At 38.7% G+C, this 22,796-nt stretch overlaps 1 protein-coding gene across 1 annotated transcript in view; it reads right to left on the bottom strand.

Moving 5' to 3' along the window:
* GREB1 (growth regulating estrogen receptor binding 1) overlaps window positions 1-22,796 on the bottom strand; it is a 143,006-nt gene that overhangs the window by 41,844 nt on the left and 78,366 nt on the right. Inside the window, exons 17-22 of the mRNA XM_069075948.1 lie at window positions 17,306-17,645; window positions 13,799-13,914; window positions 11,307-11,506; window positions 10,301-10,390; window positions 8,045-8,673; window positions 378-480 (exon numbers count right to left, since the gene is read on the bottom strand). Of these exons, the coding sequence (XP_068932049.1) occupies window positions 378-480; window positions 8,045-8,673; window positions 10,301-10,390; window positions 11,307-11,506; window positions 13,799-13,914; window positions 17,306-17,645 (1,478 nt within the window). The remainder of the gene's footprint in view (window positions 1-377; window positions 481-8,044; window positions 8,674-10,300; window positions 10,391-11,306; window positions 11,507-13,798; window positions 13,915-17,305; window positions 17,646-22,796) is intronic.

Genomic DNA, 22,796 nt, shown 5'->3' with positions numbered 1-22,796 from the left:
ACTGACTGATACAATAAACTTCTTGCCTTTGTGGAGTTTGTAGCCCAGTAAAGTACATAAGAAATAAAAGAACTATAATACAAAGAAGAACATAATAAATTTTATGAGAGGCGAAGAAAGTATTATGGGAGTACATCTACTAACATGGTTATCTAATATTTGCCTGTCAAGTAATTTATTGAAAAATAGTTGCTGAGCGTCCACCATGCATAAGACCTTTTGCTCATCACTAATCCTTAGAGATACAGAGATGAATGGGGCACATTCCTTCAACTTGAGGAATTTACAATCCCTCAGGATATAAAGGGCATAATGAAACTCCAACTGATGTGATAAATCAAGTTCCCGATTACAACTGTGGCCAGACGATGACTTACTGATGTTGATCTCTCCTTCATCATAGACATCAACTTCTGTCAGACGGATGAGCATCCTAGATAAGATGCTGAGGAACTGCAGATAGGCACCCGTCTTTCCTATCTGTAAACGTGCAAGAGAGAAGGCTCAGAGGACAGCTGAACAGAGAAGCAGCAACAAACCCGGAGACTTTTTAAAAAAAAACACTTGGTTCTGAAGTGTCCATATTAGTAACAAAAAAAAGAAAGAAGAAAAAGTTGAAACAAGACATTTTGCTGGACCATAAATCATTTACAAATGGCTTTTTTCTACATGTTAAACTGTCAACATTTTAGGTAGTATATTAAAAGAAAGTTAAAAGTTTGTAAAGTGCTTTTCTCTCATAAATAAGTTGGGGGACATAAACATTCTTAACCTCAATTTTAAAATTAGTAAACTGAGGCTCAAGAACAAGTCTAAGTGATCTCCCAGGGTCACACAAGAAGTATCACACCCAGCATTCAGGACTGTATTTCCTGATCCGAGGAACTTTCATACCCTTTCCAACCACATCATATTCATTCTAGATTAGGCAGGCATACTAAAAAAGCAACAAGGAGGTTTTTTTTAAGTTTTATTTAGTTTTTTTAAACTTATTAAACAAAATAAAAGTAATATTGTCTCTCAGATACCAATCTGAGATATAATGAAAATTCAACAAAATAGGAAAAAAAAAAGGTTATACATGTTAATAGTTTCATTTCTAATCCCATGAAATCCTGAATGGACTGAAAAAATTACAATTCCATTCTCTCTATCCTGGAGGGATAGCTGGGGAGACCACTCATAACAGGCCTACAAGCACCTTAAGGGTATTTGTCCTCAACCTAAACAATATTGAGATAGAACCAATTAATACCCTAAATTCAATAAATACATATTAAGCACCTACTATGCATAAGGTACTATCTTTGGCTTTAGGAATATGAAGACAAAAAAGAAAATAACTTAGCCCTCAAGGAAACTGTATTTTACTAGGGGACTCAGTGAATAGGACTCTGCACCTGGAGTCAGAAAGACCTGAGTTCAATCTGACCTTAGATACTTAATAGTCCTGTAACTATGGACAAGTCATTTAACTTCAGTCTGCCTCAGTTTCCCCCTTTCATACTACATGTCAAAAACCAGGAACCAGTTACTTGGTGCCATACTTATAAAAAGTTGACTATTCCTTCTCCTGGATACTTTTCAGGGTCCCTCTTTGATATTTTCCTTTCCTTATCTCTCAGACCTAAATAAATATATATAAAATAATTCACACCAAATGGCCTATAAACAAGAAGGAAAACAGAAAAAAAAGATTAGGTATTGATGAATTTTTCTCGAGACCATGACAAATAACATAACTTTGGGGGGGAAAATGGGGAAGAAAGTCCACAACAGAGATAAACAATTATCTAATTCATTTAGCTTGGTTCTATTTTGTTTTTGTGTGTTTGAAGGTAGTAATTTCTTTGCTCTCAATCAAACATTCTACCATGGTTAAACTTATTCATGCTAATCAGTAAATAATAATTTATTTTAATGAAATTTCACCCATTGTACAATTTCTAAGAGATCCCAATTTATCACTGTCATAATGTTCTAGCATCCATAATTAAAGTACATTATCTTATTCATCAATTTCTTGTCTAAGGCTTCACAATCATTAGCAATGCCATTCTTTCTGGCAGTTTCATCTGTGTCCATGTGAATCAAGACTAAGAATGACTGAGCGGGGGAAAACACTGAATTTGGAATTCAAGAGCCTAGGTTTGAAAATTGACTGCTGTTTAACGGCTGTGACTCTGGGTGAGCTCTCAACCTTAACTTCTTCTGAAAACTGAGGAGACTATACTAGTTGACTTCTAAGTTGCTTTCTCCTTTGAAATCTGTAACTCTATGGGCTAGGTGTCATCATTAGGTTGAAAATATATCTTTGCCACCCCATCCCAGCTACATAACCCAAAAAGACATCATAATCTGTATCGCTAGTGCCAGGAAAATAAGGAGCTACATATGTACTGTTTAGCAGGAAATTACTTATTTCTTCTTCTGATACTAACTAGTCAGAGAAGGAGCCTTGAATAGTGGTCAGAACACTGAATTTGAAGTCATGAAGTCCAGGGTTCAAAGAACCCATATTTACTAGCCCATATTCACCTTTCTGAGCCTAGTTTTATCATCAGTAATTTGAAGCTACTATTTTTTAGTCCTTACAGGTTCTTGTGAGGCTCAAACAGACATCTTTCTAAATGTTTCCATGACATGCCACATGCTCTCTATCCTCCATCTCTAACCAGACCTGTAACTTGAGCCCTGATTGATGAGAACTCACCTTGCTGTTTCTTGGGCCCACCATAACACATCTGAGACATTCTCTCTCTTCTACCCCTCCTACCTCACCTCCCACCCCCCTAAACTTTCCAAATCTAGTTCTGAGAATAGCAATCAAATCAACATTTCCATTCCTGAAAAGGACATATAAATCATCTGTCCTATGGTTCCAATCACCATTTCCTCAGACTTCCCTGTCCAAATCATTCCTTCCTGGAACCTTTTAGAAGGTGAGCTCCTTAAGATCAAAGACTGTCTTGTTTGTTTGTATCTGCATCCCTACCATTTAGTACAAGATTTGAAACAGAGTAATTGCATAAAATGTTTTAAATTATATACAAACACACACATGTGCATATATATATATATATGCATACACATTTTTTTCAAAACTCAAAGCGCAATACAAAAATCATCTATTATAATTATCTCTTGCCTGGTGGCACATGTGGCTCACATTTCAGGAAAAGCCTCGTAGCTCTGGGTTTAGTATACATTATTCCCTTTAAATACACCACGGATCCATCAAACTGGCTTTCTTGCTATTCCTAACATATGGTATTTCATCTCCTGATTATGTGACAACATGGGTTACAGCACATGCCTGGAATGTGCTTCCTCCTCACCTCTCTCTCTTAGGATGCCAACTTTTCTGCAAAGCTTGGCTTAAATACTGCCACCTACATGAAACCTTTCCTGATGCACCTGGCTGCTAATATCTCTCTCAACCAAAAAATTACCTTGTCTTTATTTTGTATATGTTTGTATGAGTACAAGTTGCCTCCCCCAACTGAACCCAAGCTCCCTGAGAGTCAAGACTATTTTATTTTTGCTTTGGTATGCCCACCACCTAACAGAGTGACTGACAGATAATAGACATTTAATAAAACATTTGTTGAAGCATTGCCTGAATGAGTGAGTGATCTGTGGTTCTCCTTTCCTTCTCTTCTTCACCACAATCCTTTACCCTCTGATGTCAGAGCACATATCAATATTGCCCTCTCTTTTCAGATCAATCAATCAAGTATTTATTAAGTGACTATATATCAGGTACAGGCCTACTGTGCTAAGTACCAAAGATATAAAAACAATTTTTAAAATGATGCCCATTCAAGCAGAGCTTTACATTTTAATCATATAGGTGCATATAAGTATATTCAGAATGAATATAAATACAATACAGAATAAATGTAAATATCTTTTTTTTCTTGTTTTACACTGAAAAGTTTTTTCCATTTTTTTAAAGGAACAGTTCATTCTCCCTGATAACCTAGAAAATGGGTGGTATTCTTCAAGTTCTATTTCTTTGTCTTTTAAGGGAGTAATGAGCCTGTACTTTTGAACATAGGTAGCAGTTGCTTTGCCATAGCAGGAAGATGCACATGATATAGTCTGTAGAAGGCTTTGCAGAATTCTTGTTCCCCATATCTGATGGAAGCAAGATCTCCTCAGTCCTTTGTCCTTTGTGCTAGTAGGTCCAGTGGCCAACTCCTCTGGAGAACTCATTAATATAGCATTCAGCACTCTACAATAAAACTTTAATTTACCTCTTTATTCTTAGTAAATATTACTCCATTCTTTCCATTCTAGCCAGATCAGATTACTAGCTGCCTCCAGAATGCTTCCTCTCTGCTCACTACCCATAGCTGCCTGCTGAAACACTCCTCATATTACAAGGCTCAACTAAGGTTTCTCTTTCATGATTATAACAACTAAAAACAATTATTTCTGCTTCATATTTTTCTGGGACACTAAGTCTGGGTTGTTGCTTTGTCCCTCTCATATTCTGATTTATACCCTATATAACCATATTGCACACTCCAACTTGATAGTGAGTTCCTTGAGGTCAGAAACTGTTTTGTTTTTCATCTTTGTTTCCCTGCAAAAAACACAGTGCTAGGTACATAGTAGGTACTTTTAAAACATTTGCTGGAATTGGAATTGGAATTGGATCATTCATTCCAGAAGCATTCAACACCTACAGGGCTAGGCATTGAGAACAGAAAACCAAAAAGAGAGACAACACTCAAAGAACTTACATACCATTGCAAGAACATGTAGATATATAAATTAACCACATGCACACACACACTCTCTCTAATTTGAGAATAGGTAGCATCTGGTGGAAATCATGATAGGGTTCCTACAGAGGTAACACTTAAGCTAAGCTTTGAAGAATGCTTCTGATCATAAGAAGTAGGGGTAAGGAAGGAGTTCATTCCAGGCACAGAGATGAATGGAATGTCTGTAGGAGAAACAGTTGCTAGGTTAATTTGGCAAGGGCATACACTGTGGGGAAGTGAGTAATTCGATGGATACTATATAGACAAAATAAGTGAGTTCACATGTTCTCTGAATTTACAAAGTTCAGTCAAGCTAACAAACATCTATTAAGCATTTCTTAGGAGCCAAGCACTGTGCTGGCACAATCAGTGAAAAAGGCTTCCACAAGACTATGGCCAACACACTGCTCCCTCCCTGGTGGCATCACCTCAGCAGCACTGACAAGAGGGTGAGATGCTGGCCACCTGTTTCTGGAAAGAAGAGAAACTAAGATTATAATTAGGTGAAGGTTCCCCTAAATCAACAGCTTGGGAATGTAAGGTGTTCTAATTTCATCCAGAAGTAATATCCTAGCCTATGAACTCAAGCAGCTTGAATTCAAAGGGACACACCAGAGACTGTGGAGGAATCTTGCCTATACTTGCATTAAATTCCCTCATACAATTGACCATCTGAGAGAGCTTTTCCTGTCGCAAATGGGTTCCTGAAAATATTTCAAAGAGTTCATTAAAAGTTTTGGGAGAGGAATTTTAAGGCAATATATTAAATTGGAAACAGTTTTTAAAAAGTCTTTGCGACAGCTGGAGTGGTAAGGAGACATCAATATGTGTTTAGTTGCAGATCAACTAAACAGTGTCTCTTTGCTTCAGGGCTAATCAAAGTAAAACTGATTATTAAATGAGTCTAAATGAAGCAATCTGCTTTCAATGTGTAGCATTTCTGGTATTCCTAGACTTGCTAGCAAATGAGATTCATTCCTAGAAAATGAGAGACGGCAGAGAACACTAATTCATGGGAAGTGAGACAAACTTCTTATCCTTTCTTAAGATGCAAGCATTTATATAAAAACCAAGAAACAAAAAAGGCCAAAGTAAATTGCTTTTAAATGAATAAAGTTGGAAAATAATGGGAATTTTTCTATATTATTCTTTCAAAAAGATAGTCAAGAGTGGGGAAAAGGGAGGTAGAAAAGAACAGACTTTATGAAAAAAAAACAGCTTAATTTTGTTTGTTGTCAACTTATTTGATATATTAACTTAGATTTAGAAATAACTTTGAACTATTGTATATATATTTTGCAACTTGTTGTTAAAGCAGAGCACATCAATTTCTAGTAATGTGACTCTGAGCAAGTCTTATAGCTTCTCTCCAGACAGTTTCCTCATCAGTAAAATAGGGATAACACCCACCTCAAAAAATTGTTGTGAGGATTAAATCACATATGTGTGTATATATATACATATGTATATGTATACACACACACAATTGATTCAGTAGTTTCAATTGTGTCTGATATTTTGTGACCCCATTTGAGATTTTCTTAGAAAAGATACTGGAGGGGCGGCCAGGTGGTGCAGTGAGTAAGAGTTCCAGCCCCGATGTCAGGAGACCCGGGATCGGTTCTGGCCTCAGATACTTGGCGCCCACACAAAATAACTGACCGTGTAACCTTAAGCAAGTTACTTAACCCCAATTTCTTAAAAAAAAAAAGATACTGGAGTGATTTCCCATTTCCTTCACCAACTCATTTTACAGATGAGGAAACTGAGGCAAACAAGGTTAAGAATCCAGGGTCACACAGCTAATAAGTGTCTGAGTCCAGAATTGAACTCAGGAAGATAAGTCTTCCTGACTTCAGGTCCAGTACTCTATCCATTGTGCCATTTAGCTACCTGTCTGTGTGTTTATGTATATATGGATGGATGGATGGATGGATGTGTGTATATGTGTGCATATGTGTATAGAGTGTGCATGTATACATGTATACATGGCAAAAAAAAAGTTCTAGGTAGCCCTTTAGCTATTATTTTCTAATCTGTGTATATGATGTAAGTCCCCAATAGAACACAAGCTTCTTGAGGGCAGGAACAATTTCAATATGCATTTGTATCCCGCGTGACTAGAAAGGTGTCCTGTACATAGTAGGCCCTTAAAAATGTCTATTGTGAGTACAAAGTTTAAACAGTTGGGTTTGATTTATTTAAACCAAATGTTAGATGATTTTTCTCCTCACCTGGATGAGTTCCATCTGGCAATATATGTGTTTCACCCAAGAAGGCTAGCACAAGTTGACTATAAGCAAGATATAGCAACTTCAGGGTCCTCTCTTACAACCAACTATAGAGTCTGACCCCAGATCAAAATGATGTTTATTTTAAAAATACAGACAGACATCACTACAGCTTCACTAGAGGTAACAATCTCTTCCATTTGTATGCCTTATATATAACCTTAGAGTTTTTATTCACATTACATCCATCCTGGGAGGTATACAGGGCAAAGAATACAACCCCCATTTTCCAGATAAAGAAGCTGAATCTTAGACATGTCAAATGAATTGCACTGTCATATGGTTCACATATAATGAAGAAAGAATAGAACCATGGACTCCATGATAACAGAATTCCAGAACCAGAACAGATGTTAGAGATCATCTAGTCCTTCATGTATAGAAGAGGAATCTGAAGCAATAAGTGAAATCACCAGATAAAAATTCTATATTTGCTTGGAGACAGTCAAGAAAACAGAGACCCTGGTCTTCTGATTCCATTTCCACTAGTACTTTCTGGAAAATGTTATAATCCCACGTTTTGTAGGAAGTCTTTATTTTTTTCAATTACACACACACACACACACACACACATTCATTCTCTCTCTGTCTCTGTCTCTCTCTCTCTCTCTCTGTCCTACTGCAATTCCTTGAAGAATACCTTCCATTTCCATGGTATGAATCTTGTATGAACAATTTTTTCCACGTTATTTTTCCCCAGCAGAACATGAGCTCCTAGACATCAGGGACCATATTTTTTCCCTTTCATTAGTAATGTCCCATACTTACTAAACCAATAATTAATTGCATTTCCTGGCCCAAAGTAAATGCATAATAAATGCTTGCTGACTGACTAATCAAATGATCTCACTAGAGCAAATAGTTTTTTAATCCCAAATAAGGAATTATTGGACTGGTTTAAGAACCTACTTCTAGACAGGAATAAGAAAGAGCCAAGATCAAGAGTACTAAATACGCCCTAAGCTTATGATTACGTACCTGAGGGGGACCACTCAATAGCAGTCTCCTAGGGTGAAAGTTGTCCATTCTGCCCTCATTTCTATTATTGTAGTCCATGTGGCTGGGTTTGGGGACAGTCCACTGGCGGTAATAGAGAGACTGCTCCGTGCAGGTCATCATCTTACTCAAGAGAGGGCGGAAAGAACTGGCCCACATTACTGAATGGTAAGGCAGGAGGGAAGATGCCTTAGGAAGGCCGCTGCTGTCTGTGGAAGTAATCATGTCATACACCAACTTGGGCAGGAAAACTACAGGGGGTTGCTTCAATCCTTTGGTCATGGAGCACTGGGAGTTCTGCAAGATGAAAGCATTTGAAGTCGGTGCAGAAGAGGAAGAAGAGGAAGATGAAGAATATGGTGAAGATGAGGAGGTGACTGAAACCTGGACACTTTTAAGGTTGGGTTTTGGATTCGGGCACATGTCTTGTTCTCCTGGCCCAGGGAAGTGCCTGCTGGTGGTAGTCTGAGCACCTTGACTTACTTTCTGTCTCTGCTTCTCACAGGTAGCTACGCTATCTTCCATCACACTGTTGAGGGAAGGATGCGGGGATCTGGCCCTCTCACCCAATGCCATTACTGGTGAAGATGACTCATTGCCAAAGGCCATACCTGAAAAGAAAAGCTGTTTTTGAGGCTAGCATTTGTACTAATTCTTGGATGATAGCTACTAACTATATGCTGAGTTTCTTTTTCCTCAATGGAAAACGGAAATGATCAATCAATCAACAAGCATCTACCATAAGCCAGGCTCTCTATTTGAGGACCTTACATGGATATGGGTATGGGTATGTGTATGTGTGTGTATATTTACACATACATCAAAATATATACATATACATATATTTATAGGTATATACAAAATATATATGTAGTAATTGGTGGAGAGGTACTAACAGTTGGGGGGGATCAGTAAAGGTTTTACGTAGAAGATAGTTCTTGGGCTAAGTTTTGAAGGAAATTTCAAGAGGATTCTAAGAGTATTACGTTGAAACATTGTTTTTATAAGAAAAATTTCATGCTCTAAATTTAAAATAGATTTAGCTGATAATCCTCTACCACATACAGCTTAAAGAATACATGGCTAGGGGCAGCTAGGTGGCACAGTTAATAGAGCACTGGCCCTGGAGTCAGGAGGACCTGAATTAAAATCTGGCCCCAGATACTTAGCACTTACTAGCCGTGTGATCTTGGGCAAGTCATTTAACCCCAATTGCCCCCCAAAAAAAAGAATATGTGGCTAAACAACAGATAACATGATTTTAAAAGAAAGATCTGAGGAGATTAATGGACTATAAGCTCAATATAAATCAATAATAGGTGTGGCAGTCAAAAAAACTAAGTTATCCTAGCCTTCATGAATAGAAGCATAGTGTCCAGAACAAGATAGGACAATGAAAAGAACCACCAAAGTCATATCAAACAGGAATTACTCAAGGTCTCAGGACCTACTTGAATATTCCTGGTAGTAAATTCTAACTAAATAAGTACAGAGAGAATGGTTGACAACTAAATAATGTAGTGGATGAAGTCTTGAGTCTGGAACCAGGAAGACCTGCATTCAACTCCAACTAAAGACACCTGGGCGAGTCATTTAATCTGTTTGCCTCAATTTCCTCATTTGTAAAATGGAAATAATAATAGCACTTACCTCCCAAGGTTGTTGTGAGCATCTAATGAGACAATAAGTATAAAGCACTTAGTACAGTGTCTGGCACATAGTATGTAGTATATAAATGCTAGTTATCATTATTGTAGATATTATTTCTTTTAAAGCAATTGTAATGCCATCCCCATGAAAATGATGATAAACGTAATTCAAAATATGGGTCAATTGGGGCAGCTAGGTGATGCAGTGAATAGAGCATTCCTACTGAAGTCAGTAGGACCTTAGTTCAAATCCAAACTCAGACACTTGACACACTCACTAGCTGTGTGACCTTGGGCAAGTCATTTAACCCCAACTGCCTTACCTTCCCCCTTCCAAAAACATAACAAAACATGGATCACTTGTAATGACAGATTTAGAGCTTCATGAATCTTAAAAGTCTTTTATTTCAACCTCTTCTATTTACTAATGAGAAAACTGAGACCTAGAGGTTAGTAAATGGCAGAGGAAGGATTTGAACTTGTGTCCTCTGATTCCAAACCCACTGCTCTTCTCTCTATACTGTACTACCTCTTCAGTTTCTCTCTAAAATACTGCAATAAAAAAACTTTCCCATTTGAAAATTCTTACTTGAAGTCTTTGAGGAAAGAGATGAGGATACAGAATCATGGGAGCATGATCTCTCCCTTTTGACAGGACTTCTTTTCTCTGACACAGAACCTATTAAAAAATACACACACAAAGAAAATTCAAATGACACTTGTTTTTCTGTACAGGGAATTCTTCTTCTTTCTTAGACTCACTGCTAAAACATGACCAATTTACTTTGCGTTTTAATGATTTCCATGTTTTGCTTTGTTCTTTAAATACAAGGTAGGATTTTAGAGCCTTTCTAGAATTGTTCCATTCTAAATCTCCAAAACAAAACAAGTATTGACATTTTTATTTAATAAACAAGTATAAGTTATATTAGGTAGTATCCTCCCTAGCATTTCAATTCCCTAAAAAGTTATCAAATATCTACTTTGTATGAGCACTGTTCTCAATTACACAACAGCTACAAAGTTTGGATGAGACATAGCACAGTTCCCTGATCCCAGTGGAGCCTACAACTTAACAGAGGGACACAACAAAAAACAACACAGTATTACGGGATAAGTAAGTTTGAGGGGTACAAACAACTCAGTTACCACTGGAGTAATGAGGGAGAAGGTGACACCTGATGGGGACTGATTTAGATGTCCATAGGAGAAGAAGGAAACAGAAGAAGCTCCATGCAGGTGGAAGGTGAACAGAGACAAAGAACTTGAAAAACACAGGGTAAATTTAGGTCATGATCAGCAATGCAGTTAGGCAACAGCACAGAATATATAGCAGAGACTAATATAAGCCTGAAATGTGGGGCTAAACTAGGTTGTAGAAGTAGGTCAAAATTTGAAAACCAGAATTTGAACCATCTAGACCATCAGTGGCACATAGTGAACTACATTAACAGTATCTTCAGGACTCCATTTTACAGTGTGTACAATACTAGCTTGAAAGTCTACCGTTTCTATTAAGGAGTTCAGTCAGGAAGTAGTGCACCTGCCGACTGAAGGGCCTGCAAGAGTCATTCGCTCCATACATGCCCACACACCTTCAGTCACTATCTCTTCGTCTTCATTATCTGTACTGCTCAGCTTCTCCGGGTCACTTTCCAAGACCTCTCCTACAGTTACTTTCTCCATGGGGACTTCAGAACTCACAAAATAGGCTGCCAAGCCAAGCTCTTGCTCCAAGGTCGTTCTCACCAAGGAGGATGAATTTATTAAACGCAGGTCACAGTACCTTAAAGACCTAAGAATAGATAAGAGAATGAGATAAATGGTTCTGGTTGTTCCCCAGCCATTACCAACCATCACCCAAAATATGTCCCCCAAAATAGTAAGTTCTGGATAGACCAGCAAAAGAAATGGAGGGAAGGAAAACAAGCAGAATATATGCATTTGGTCACAAAAATCAACCCATCAGCACGTCTTCACTGAGACCCTACAGTACATCCACAACTATTAAGGGAGGCACAAGACATAACCCCTGCTCTTAAGGAGGCGACAGTCTTCTACTATCCTTGGTTTATTGCTGTTTTATTAATTAGTACTGATTGTGACAAAAGTCTACATGGCATGATTATTTATCTACACAAGACACACAGCTGGCAGAGATAGCTAGAACAACGTATGAACAGGACACAGTCAGGTTCCCAAAAGATTCCTACAAGCTAGAACAACGGACAGAATCTAATCAAGTAATTTCAATACAGGTTCAAAAATTTAACCTAAGTACAAGAATGGAAAAAGAGAGACTAGCTGTTTGTCTAAAGAGCTTCATAATTAAAAATAATTATAAAAATTAGGAATAAAAAGAGGAACTGTCTGAAGAAATCAACATGGATCTCCAGAGAACTCAGCAACTAACTTCAGAAAGACATATACATCTATCTACACACACACAGAGTGAGAGAAAGAGGATCAATACAAAAATTTGGTACCACAAGGAGAATATCAAGGGTACTAAGGCTCAGAATGATATGAGGCTGGTGTTGAAAGTGAAGCAACAAAAAAAAAAAACGTTATATCAAGGGAAACAGGAGAACTAAAGAAGAGAGGAGACCACTAAGAGGGGGGAAGGGGTGATGACAGAGAGAACCAAATAACTTGTTTCCTATGTTGCTTCTGCCTATGAACATTGAACTAGAAGGAATAGAGCAAAAGTGGAGAATAGGGAGATGATACCCTAATCAAGGACAGTAAGAGAAGACATAGGGAATCCAAATCACCTGACCCAGATGACCTACGTCTCCAGGTACTAACTGAAATAACTGGAAGATGTAATTGCTGGGCCACTATTAGATATATCTGAAAGACCCCTGAGAACTGGGGAGGTACCACAGGTCTAAAGAGGGACAAATATTGTCCTGATTTTCAAAGAAACAAAAGAGAGTTTTAAGTGGTGAAGCCTAGATCTTAATAATAGTTAGGTTTTTTTTTTTTCTCACAAATATGAACTCATTTAATCTTCACAACAACCCTGGGAGATAGGTGCTGTTATTATCCCCATTTTGCAGATGGAGAAACTGAGGCAGGCAGAAGTTAAGTGACTTGTCCAGGGCCACACAACTAGTAAATATCTGAAGTAAAATATGAACATGGGTCTTCTTGACTCCAGGCCCAGTACTCTGTTGGCCGCATCACATCCTAACCACCTCTTAGCTCTTCCAGCTCCAAATGTGATACCTGTTTCCACTACATTACACTGCCCCATCTAATTTTTGGAAGGAAAAAAACACAAACAGATAAGTGGCACACTGAATAGAGCACCAGGCTTGAAGTCAGGAAGCTCTGAGTTCAAATCTGAACTTAAAACATTTACTAGCTATGTGATCCTAGGCAAGTCACTTAACTTCTGTTTGCCTCGTTTTACCCATCTGTAAAATGGGGAGAAGACAACTCCTACCTCACAGGGCTATTGTAGGATGAGGTATTTGTAAATCGCTTATCACAGTACCTGGCACATAGTAGGTTCTACAAAAATGTTAACTTATTGTCATTACTGTTATCATCATTACCACCACCATCATTATTATTACCTATCAAATAGCATGCGTTTACAAGCAACATGGTAAACACCAGACCTGGAATCTGAAAACATGAGTTTGAATCTCTGTTCTTCAACTTCCCATCAGCGTGACTTTGAGCAAATCATTTAATCTTCATGAACTCATCTATAAAATGGGGACAACAATATTTGCAGTACCAATGCAAATTGTGTTGTTTGTTGTGGGGATCAAAAGAAATCATCGGTGCACAGATTTAGGCCTGAAAAGGACATCAGAATCCATTGTCCCAATGATCATTTTCAGGTGAAAGAACAGGCACAGGGAAATTTAAGTTTCTCGACAAAAGCTGCACAGCCGGTAAATATTTGAATAAGGATTTGAACTCAGATCTTCCTGCCTTTAAGCCTTAATCACCTTACAACACTGCATCTCCAGAGCAGATACTATATAGAAAAACACTTTGTAACTATAAAGAGCCAAACAAATGTAAGACATTGTTATTGTGGAAATAGAGGTTGTAATCGTGTGCTCACCTTGGCAAGGATTCTCCATGAGGATCCATTCCACTAAATATTAATATACAAGGCAGCCCCTCAAGCTCGAGGTAAGTCTGAGGCCTCCATTCTGCATCTTCAATTTTCTGCCATATCTGTCATATAAGAAAAAGTCAATTGTCAATACTTGGAACTGGTTGTTATAATCTATATTTCTATAGTGATTTACAACTACAAAGACAGGCCCCAAAATAGCCCTGTGAGGCAGGCAAAATAAATATAATTCCCATTTTACAAATGAGGAAAACGAGGCTCAGACTGGTTAATTGATTTGCCCAAGGTTATACAAATAGCAAATGGACAGCTAGGATTTGAACCCAGGTCCATTGACTCCAAATATAATCTTTCTACCAATAAGTATTTGCTGATTTGAATAAAACCATGCTAAATGACTGGTTCCTCTGTAGTTATAAATTTACAGATTGATTATATTATCTACTTTGTCATTCTATCTTTTATACAAAGGTTTATGAGAATTCTAGGGAGGGAAAGTTTCCAGATGAATTTGTCTTTTAATTGTAATAATATGAAAACTATATGACCCAGCATGTTTTGCCTTCACTGCTAGAAAGTTATTTTCCAAGTGTTGAAATTGCTTATTATCTAAAAAGCATCTACCCACTCTGCCTTCAGAAAATCTCTTTTTTGTCATATCTTAGGTGTCCTTTCTTAGCAGGTTTAATCCATATGAAATCTCAAGCTCATTCAGAAGCAGGGACAGTAAAGTTTTTAAATTTTAAAAAATTATTGAGGGAATAACATACACACTCAATTAGGTATCTTACCCTATAGGAAAGTAGGGAGGAAGGGGATAAGAGGGGGGGATGATAGAAGGGAAGGCAGATTGTGGGAGGGGGGTAGGCAAAAGCAAATACTTTTGAAAAGGGACAGGGTCAAAGGAAAAAATAGAATAAATGGGAGGTGGGATAGGATGGAGGGAATATAGTTAGTCTTTCAAAACATGACTACTATGGAAATGTTTTCCATAACTACACATGTATAACCTACATTGAATTTCTTGTCTTCCCAGTGGGGGTGGGTAAGGAGGGAAGAAGGGAGAGAATCTGAAACTCAAAGTTTTACAAACAAATGTTTAAAACTTGTTGTTACATGGAAATAAGATATACAGGCAATAGGGTATAGAAATCCATCTCACCCTACAAGAAAGTAAGGGGCTTGGGGGGGGGGGGGGGGGGGGGGGGGGGGGGGGGGAGGAGGGAACAGCTAGGTGGCGCAGTGAATAGAACACCAGCCCTGGAGTCAGGAGGACTTGAGTTAAAATCTGGCCTCAGGCACTTAACACAAAACTAGCCGTGTGACCTTGGGCAAGTCACTTAACCCCAACTGCCCTACCTTCTCCCTTCCAAAAAGCAAAAAAGAAAGTAAGGGGGAAGGGAGTGAGGGGAGGGATGAAGGGGGATATGTAAGAGAGCAGACCAGGAGAAGCAGTAATCAGTATGCTTGCCATCTTGAGGTGGGGGGAGGGGAGAGATGGGGAGAAAATTTGGAACTCAAAAGCTTGTGGAAATGAATGTTGAAAACATTAAAAATAAATAAATAAACTCTGAAGAAAAATGACTACAAAGAATAGATAGAATCTTCTTCTGGTGTAATAAGTTGAAAAGGCTCCCGGTCTCAGTCTCTTCATCGGTAAACAGGGATAACAATATCACCTGCCTCAAGGTTATATTGAGGAACAAATGAGATAATATCTGTCAAGTGCTTTCCAGACTCTAAAACATTATGGAAATGTCATTATTACTAACATAAAACTATTAACAAAAATAATAAGATATGGAAGGTATTAAGGACTGGTATTGTAGGAGTCCCCCATACAGAAAAATCAAGGATACGTGAATTACTGAAACAAGTAATAAATTCGCGAGTTTAACTTTGCTTTAGTACTTCACCAATTCCTTTGATCAGCAAGTCCAATTTTATTTTTGTTACCTTTTCATTTTTGGCATATTATTCACAGATTAACATTAGGGCTTTGCTGACAACCCTGCTGCTACCTGGAAGACGAGGTCAGAGTATGTCTAAGTGATTCTAGTTATGGGTAACCTTAGCTTTTGGGAGCAAGATGCATTCTCACACATAACAATCAGAAACCTTATATATGGCTTAGCAATGTATAGTGAGCATTCCATGCCAGCATCATAAACACTGCTCCCTTTCCCAGGTTTTGTGTTGGAAGTCAGAGGGGACTCCTTCCCTGTTCTGGAGACACATCTGTGTTCTTTTCCCCCAACCTCCACCCCAAGTTCTGCCCAAGTATTCACCAATGAAAGTATGTTCATGGACTCCTCCCCATTTCCCAGTTTCATCTGCAAAATGAGATGGTTTGACTATAAGCATGTGGAAATGGGGTACAATCCATTCATTCATTTAATAAATGAGCATTTATTAAGCACCTGCTACATATACTGTGGGCAGCTAGACAACTCAGTGGATAGAGTGCAGCGCCTGGAGGCAGGAAGACCTGAGTTCAAATCCTGCCTCAGACAATTAGCTGTGTGAACCTGGGCTAGTCACTTAACCTCTGTTTGCCTTACTCCCCTGGAGAAGGAACCGGCAAATCTCTCCAGTATAAATTTTACAAGAAAACCTCACGGACAGTATGGTCCAGAGAGTCATGAAAAATTGGACAAAACCAAACAACAGCCATGTACACTGTGCTTGGTATTGAGGATACAGAAACAAAAGCAAAAACAGAAACAGCCTCTGCCTTCAAATAGTTTGCACTTTAATAGAGGAAACAATATGCATGTAGAGAAGTAAATACAGAATACATACTACATTAACACATTCTTGGTCAGGTCTGATTGTACTAGACAGACCTTGAGTTCTCTTCCACCTCTTCAATGGAAGGCACAATCCTTCTGTGAGCAGCTGCCCTGCCCTTAAGGAAATTCTGGATCACAGGAAAATAAGAATGGTTCACAGGATTTATTATAGTTTGTTGTTTTCTTTTATTTTGTTTTGTTTGTTGTTGTTTGCTTTTTGGAGGGGCAGTTGGGGTTGACTTGCTCAAGGTCACACAGCTACTTTTTTTGTGTTAAGTGTCTGATGCCAGATTTGAACTCAGGTCCTCCTGACTCCAGGACCAGCTAGCCACCCCAGGATTTACTATAGTTAAGGACCTTAGAATATAGTCCAACCCTTTCATTGTTACAGAGAATAAAACTAAGGGTGAGACAAAGTGAATTTGTTGTCTAAGGACACACAAGCAGTAAACAGCAGCACCACAGTGTGATCCCAGGTCTTCTAAACAAATCTTCTTCTGTTTCCTCATCCTCACACTGACCATCCATCCTAAAAAATGGCTCAAGCCAGAAAGAGAATTCTCACCAAATTTACAGAAAGCTATGTGAACAGGACATAAAAGGGGACTAGACGACGTGCTAGGGACCCATACTGATGGTATTTCATCCACATACATCTCCTCATGGAAGGAAGTGGGAACAGAGCCTAACACTGACTTACCTTTAGTTGTTCCACAAAGTGTTTCCCGATGGTGATGGCAGAATTGGGGTTCCCCAAGATGATCTCAAAGTGATCTTCTAGGGCTAATCTTTCCCTCACGTGATAGAGCCGCTCATAAGCCACAGCAGCCAGGGGGATGCAAGGAATACGTAATACGACCATGAGCCCGTGCCCACAGGCACACTGCTTAGAGGAGTTGATGAGGTTCTGGGTGATCTCCAGAGTCTCCACAGATGTGTAGTTCTTCATCTGTGACAGGCCACTGACGGCCATCATTGCCGCAGAATAATGTTGCACAAGGACAAAAGTCCTTATCACTGCACTGTGCAATCTGGGAAACCTGAAGACAGGACAAGAACACAGTGACCTAAGGAACAGAGAGGCCAATGGCACACTCCTCATCAGCCATGATTTTACTAAACAATCTGCAACTCATTTAACATATTTCTGAAAAAGGGAGTGTTCACACAATCGGGAAGGCAAGATAATCCAGGCTGTGGGATAAGAAGGGAAAAAACAGCTGCCCAAAGTTATAACAAGAGTGGGTACTTCACTCCCACTCTGAGCCTATCTACAGGCCATACCCAAAAGTACAAAAGCCTGAGTCCTGGGCTACTATTAAACCAGCTCATTACACTATGATGATAGAGATTATAGAGATTTCAGAAGTAGAGAGGACAGCCTTTACTATGGCAAAGTCTTAAAACTTCAGAAAGTTAATTTGCTTTGGGTTTATTTTCCCATATGCCTTTGTTCTCCCTTGTGCTAATGTGTCTTATGCCATGGACCATACTGTAAGCTGCTAGAAGACTTACACATAGATCACCAAAGGGGTGGCCAGTCATGACTGTGTCCTTCTGAGCCCTTGTCTAGTCATTCAGCATGTCTATGTTAGGGTCACAGTAGTCTAACATTGAACATAAAGGAAAAATGTATATAAGATGTAGCCACATGGGGCTTCTCTAAAGTAAGACCCACCTGTACACTACTCTGCACAAAAGTACAAGTGGACTATACTTTGCATTTTGTGCAAAAATAATAATAAAACTCCTGACAGCTATCCAACAGTGATTTTCTCCCTTCTTATCATCTATCCCCATCACATTCTTTACAGGGGGACTGTCCATGAGGTCAGGGTTGGATGCAATACTCTAAGAGACTCCTTCTGATTCTGGGAATCTGGGTCAGACCTAATGACAGACAGTCTTAAGGTTAAAATACTGTTGCAAATTTTCAGTTTTCTCTTGTAGAATTACATTTATGGTTTATAGTCTAACAGTTCTGGATTCAAGTTGTGCTTTGGTATCTATTTCTGGCAGACCAGCAAACCTAGTAATCTAGTAGGACTGTAGGTAACAGAGCTATTTGGACACCATACTACATCCTACTTTTTACTTTCTTCTCTGTTTGAAAATACTATCACTATTCCAAAGTGAGCTTCCCAGGTCAAAACTTCCTGAGAAGACAATGAAGTGTCATCACAAGAATGTGTGACTGGACAACTCGGGTTCTAATCCCAGTTCTACCACTTTGTCTGAACCTCTCCCTCATCCTACCCCCCCCTTTATCTCACAAATATTTATATATCTGTCAAATAGTATAGTCTCCCCAGTATACCGCATTAGGCTTTGTGCAGAACAGATGTATAATAAATTTCTGTTGATTGAAATATTTATTGAATAATCTGGTCAAGTTGTTGTGACTTCAGTCAAGACACTTCATTCACCTCTCTAGGTGTATTTCTTCCTATATAAAATGAAAAAATGAAAGGGTTGGGCCAGGTGATCTTGCCTTAGTCTAAGGCACTACAATGGCTAGACTAAAAACTCCATGAGAACAGGGACTGTGTCCTATCTTAACTTTGTATTCTCCTCCAGCAGCTGCTCTATAAACAGCTGCTGCTTAATAAATATCTGTTGTTCAAGTTCTTAATGGTTCTTCTCTTCTGGCTGTGAAATACACAAATTATAGTCAAGAGGAGGAAATGGGGAGAAAACTTCCATTTCCTACCTCCATGTTTATTGAAGGGAGAAGCAAAGCAGGATGAAAACAGTCTGCGACACAAGCATACTCACAGATGTCCATCATTATGTTTCTGATAGCCCTGACTACCTCCCAGGCTTGTTATGAGGCTTAGAGGGGATCACAAATACAAAGTTCTTTATAAATTATAAAGCATTATGTCAATGACAGATGTTACTGTCTATTTATTTATGACCATCCTGGGCTACAGCAAAACCAGCTCCGTGGAACAAAGAAGACACCAAAAGAAAGAATGATATCAGTTCTGGGAACAAGTTATGTGAGATAAAAGTAGCTTCACCAAGACCTACCTCTCACTTTCAGCTTTCTCCCCAGTTCCCTGATGACTCTCTTGGTTTTATATTATTGCTACAAATTCCTTTGTCCACTCCTAAGTAAGCTTTTTTCCCCTTTTATCCTAATGATTAGCCTTTCATCACCAGTACTTGAGGACTCATGCCCATAACTTAACAATAAAAGGAGATGAAGATATCTTTGCTGAAAAGACCAAATACTCAGGAATAAGTATTAAATCATTAACATGTCAGTGTGAATTTCCCAGATCATTTTTCCTTCATGAGGCAACTAGATGGCCCAGTGGATAACACACTAGGCCAGGAGTCAGAAAGACCCAAGTTCAAATCTAGCTTCAGACACTTGCTGGTTGGGTGAACTTGGGAAAGTCACCTAACCTCTGCTTTTCTCAGTTTCCTCAAATGAAAAATGGGGCTCTTAAAAGCATTTACCATCACCCCAACCTGAGGTTGCTTTGACAATCAATATTTGTAAAGTACTTAGCATATAGGTGGCATTTAAAAAATGTTTGTTTCCTTTCATAGCAAGAGACTATGGATAACATGACTCTCAACCCTGGGTATTGAGGCAGTGTAACACAGTGAAAAGAGGACTGGATTTGAAGTCAATGACCCCAGTTCAAAGCCAGAATCTTAGTACCCACAAACCATGGGCAAGTTATTTGAACCACAATTCTCGCTTTTTTAAATGAGGGGGTTGGACTGAATGCCCTTCAAAGTCCCTTCAAGCTCTGAAGTCTGTGATCTGACCAAGACTGAGGGTACCCTGAAAGAAGGGTTATTTAACGGCTTCAGAGATTCCCTAACCCCATGAGCTTTAATAAAGATTAAGGGGGACATAGTGATCTTGCTTGCCCATGTAATCATGAGGCTAAAAGGCCCTGCTCCTTAACAATAATAAATCAATTAGTGTTTCTGGAGTGCTTGCTAAGAGGGGATGATTTACAAGGACTGTTTATGATTCAGAATCTGACATGTTAACCTGAGAAATGTCAAGAACTTTCCAAATTGTGAGTAGCTCATGCATAGCATTACAACCAGGACAGGACATTAGAGACATAGTTCATCTTAGCTTTGCTTTTCATCTTGCCATTCCCCAGCAAAGATAACAAATGTTTGTTTACTGTGTGTAGGGATCCTAATATTGATAAACAAAAAGTCTTTTAATGAAGTTATTCCAGAGAATTAATGCCTCGTAGCTCTATCTGAGTTGTCAAATCCAATTGTAAGGCCTTACCCTCTTCTCCATGACAAAATCCAAACTTTTTCTTTAGAGACACCTGTTCCCAGGGCTCTCCACAGTAAAGAAAACTGATGTGGTACAGTGGAAAAAGAACTTACTTAGAGGTCCCAGGTTCAGATCTTTCCTCTAACATTTACTACTTACACGAACTGTAGCAAGTCACTTAGCCATCTGTAAAATGAAGGGGGTTGACTATATGACTTTTAAGGTCTATTCCGGATGTATAACTAGGACCTTATGACCAGGGATCTCATAATCTTGAAGTAGGCTGGAAAGTTAGGACTTCCGAGTTCATCATCATAACTACTAACATAAGTGTCAGACATTGTGTTAAATGCTTTTTAATTATTATTATTATCTCATTTGATCTTCAAAACAACTCTTGGAGTTAAGTACTATTTTATAAATGAAGAGACTGAGGCAAATGAGGTGACTCTCCCAAGGTCACACACAAATTAATAAGCATCTGAGGTCAGTTCTTAACTCAGAAATTCAAGGCCCAGCACTCTAGCCACTGTGCCACCTAGTTGCCCCATTAAACAGAACCTCATAAATTCACTTTCCATCTCTGACTTTCTATCTCTATAGAATAAGGGGGCAGCTAGGCATACAGTGAATAGAGTTGGCTTGGAATTAGAAGACTCACTTTCATGAGTTCAAATCCAGCCTCAGATACCTCCTAGCTGTGTGACCCTGGACAAGTCACTTAACCCTGTTTCCATTCTTCATCTGTAAAATGAGCTGGAGAAGGAAATAGCAAATCACTCTAATATCTTTGCAAAGAAAACCCCAAAATGGGGTCAGACATGACTAAAATGACTAAACAACAACAAATAAAAGAAAGATTAAACTAATGAAAAGGTTCAGGAGAGATTCACACTGTATTTCAAGTATTTCAAGGGTCACTGGGTAGATAAGTGATAGATTTACTCTATTTGGACAGAGCAAAAGCAATGGGTGAAAGTTGCAAACAGGAAAATTTAGATTTAATGTTAAGAAAAACATCTTAACTAGAGCTGTTCCAAAGTAGTATGGGCTGCCCTGAGAGGTGATAGTCTCCTTCACTGGAAGTCTTCAGGCAGAGGCTGGACAGCCATTGGTTGGATATGCTGTAGTGAGAATTCCTCCAGGATATGGGTTGAACTCGATGTAGAAGTGCCATCCAACTCTAAATTACAGCAAAGTTCCCATTCTTTACAGTTACAACATGAGCAGCCCTAACTGGGGCTGGGCGACAGCAGAGGTAGGGTGGGAGGCAGTACTAAATTTTCAAGGAGAGACCCATGATAGTTTCTTTCTCCTCTCTACTTAGGACATCTGGGATTTTTCCCCACTGTTCATTATCTAGAAAGCAGAAAGTAGAATGACTACCATGATCCTCCTGCATGCCATTATCTTTCTGTATAGATAGTGGGTTATTCTTCTATGTCTCTCATTCTACAAGCACCAAAATCCCCCCATAACCTTCTCTTTATACTTATTATTAATAACTTACATTTCTATAGCACTTTAAAATTTACAAAGTGCTTTCCTCATAGCCCTGTAAGGAGAAAATTCTTAACCTGGAGTCCATAGATCAATCTCAGAGAATCTGTGAACTTGAATAGGAAAATAATTTACCCCTTTATTTTTACTAGCTTCTAGCTGAAACTCAACATTTCTTTCAATTATTTTTTTAATTCGCCGAGAAAGAGTCCATAGGCTTCACCAGGCTGCCAAAGTAGGCCATGACCCAAAAAAGATTAAAAACCCCTGTGGTAAAGCAATTGGCACTGCTATTCTTATTTTTATAGATAAAGAAACTAAGACTAAGAGAGATTAAGGAATTTATCCCAGATCACACAGCTAGAACAAAGTCAAGCCATGATTCAAACCCAGGTTTCCTCACTCCAAGTTCAGTTCTCTTTCCCCT

This window comes from Petaurus breviceps, unplaced genomic scaffold (genome assembly GCF_028583685.1).
Source record: "Petaurus breviceps papuanus isolate PSGF00001 unplaced genomic scaffold, PetGlider_PUasm1.0 90919, whole genome shotgun sequence".
Taxonomy (NCBI): domain Eukaryota; kingdom Metazoa; phylum Chordata; class Mammalia; order Diprotodontia; family Petauridae; genus Petaurus; species Petaurus breviceps.
The sequence above is the reverse complement of the archived record's forward strand: the minus strand, read 5'-3'. Positions and strand labels throughout refer to the sequence as shown.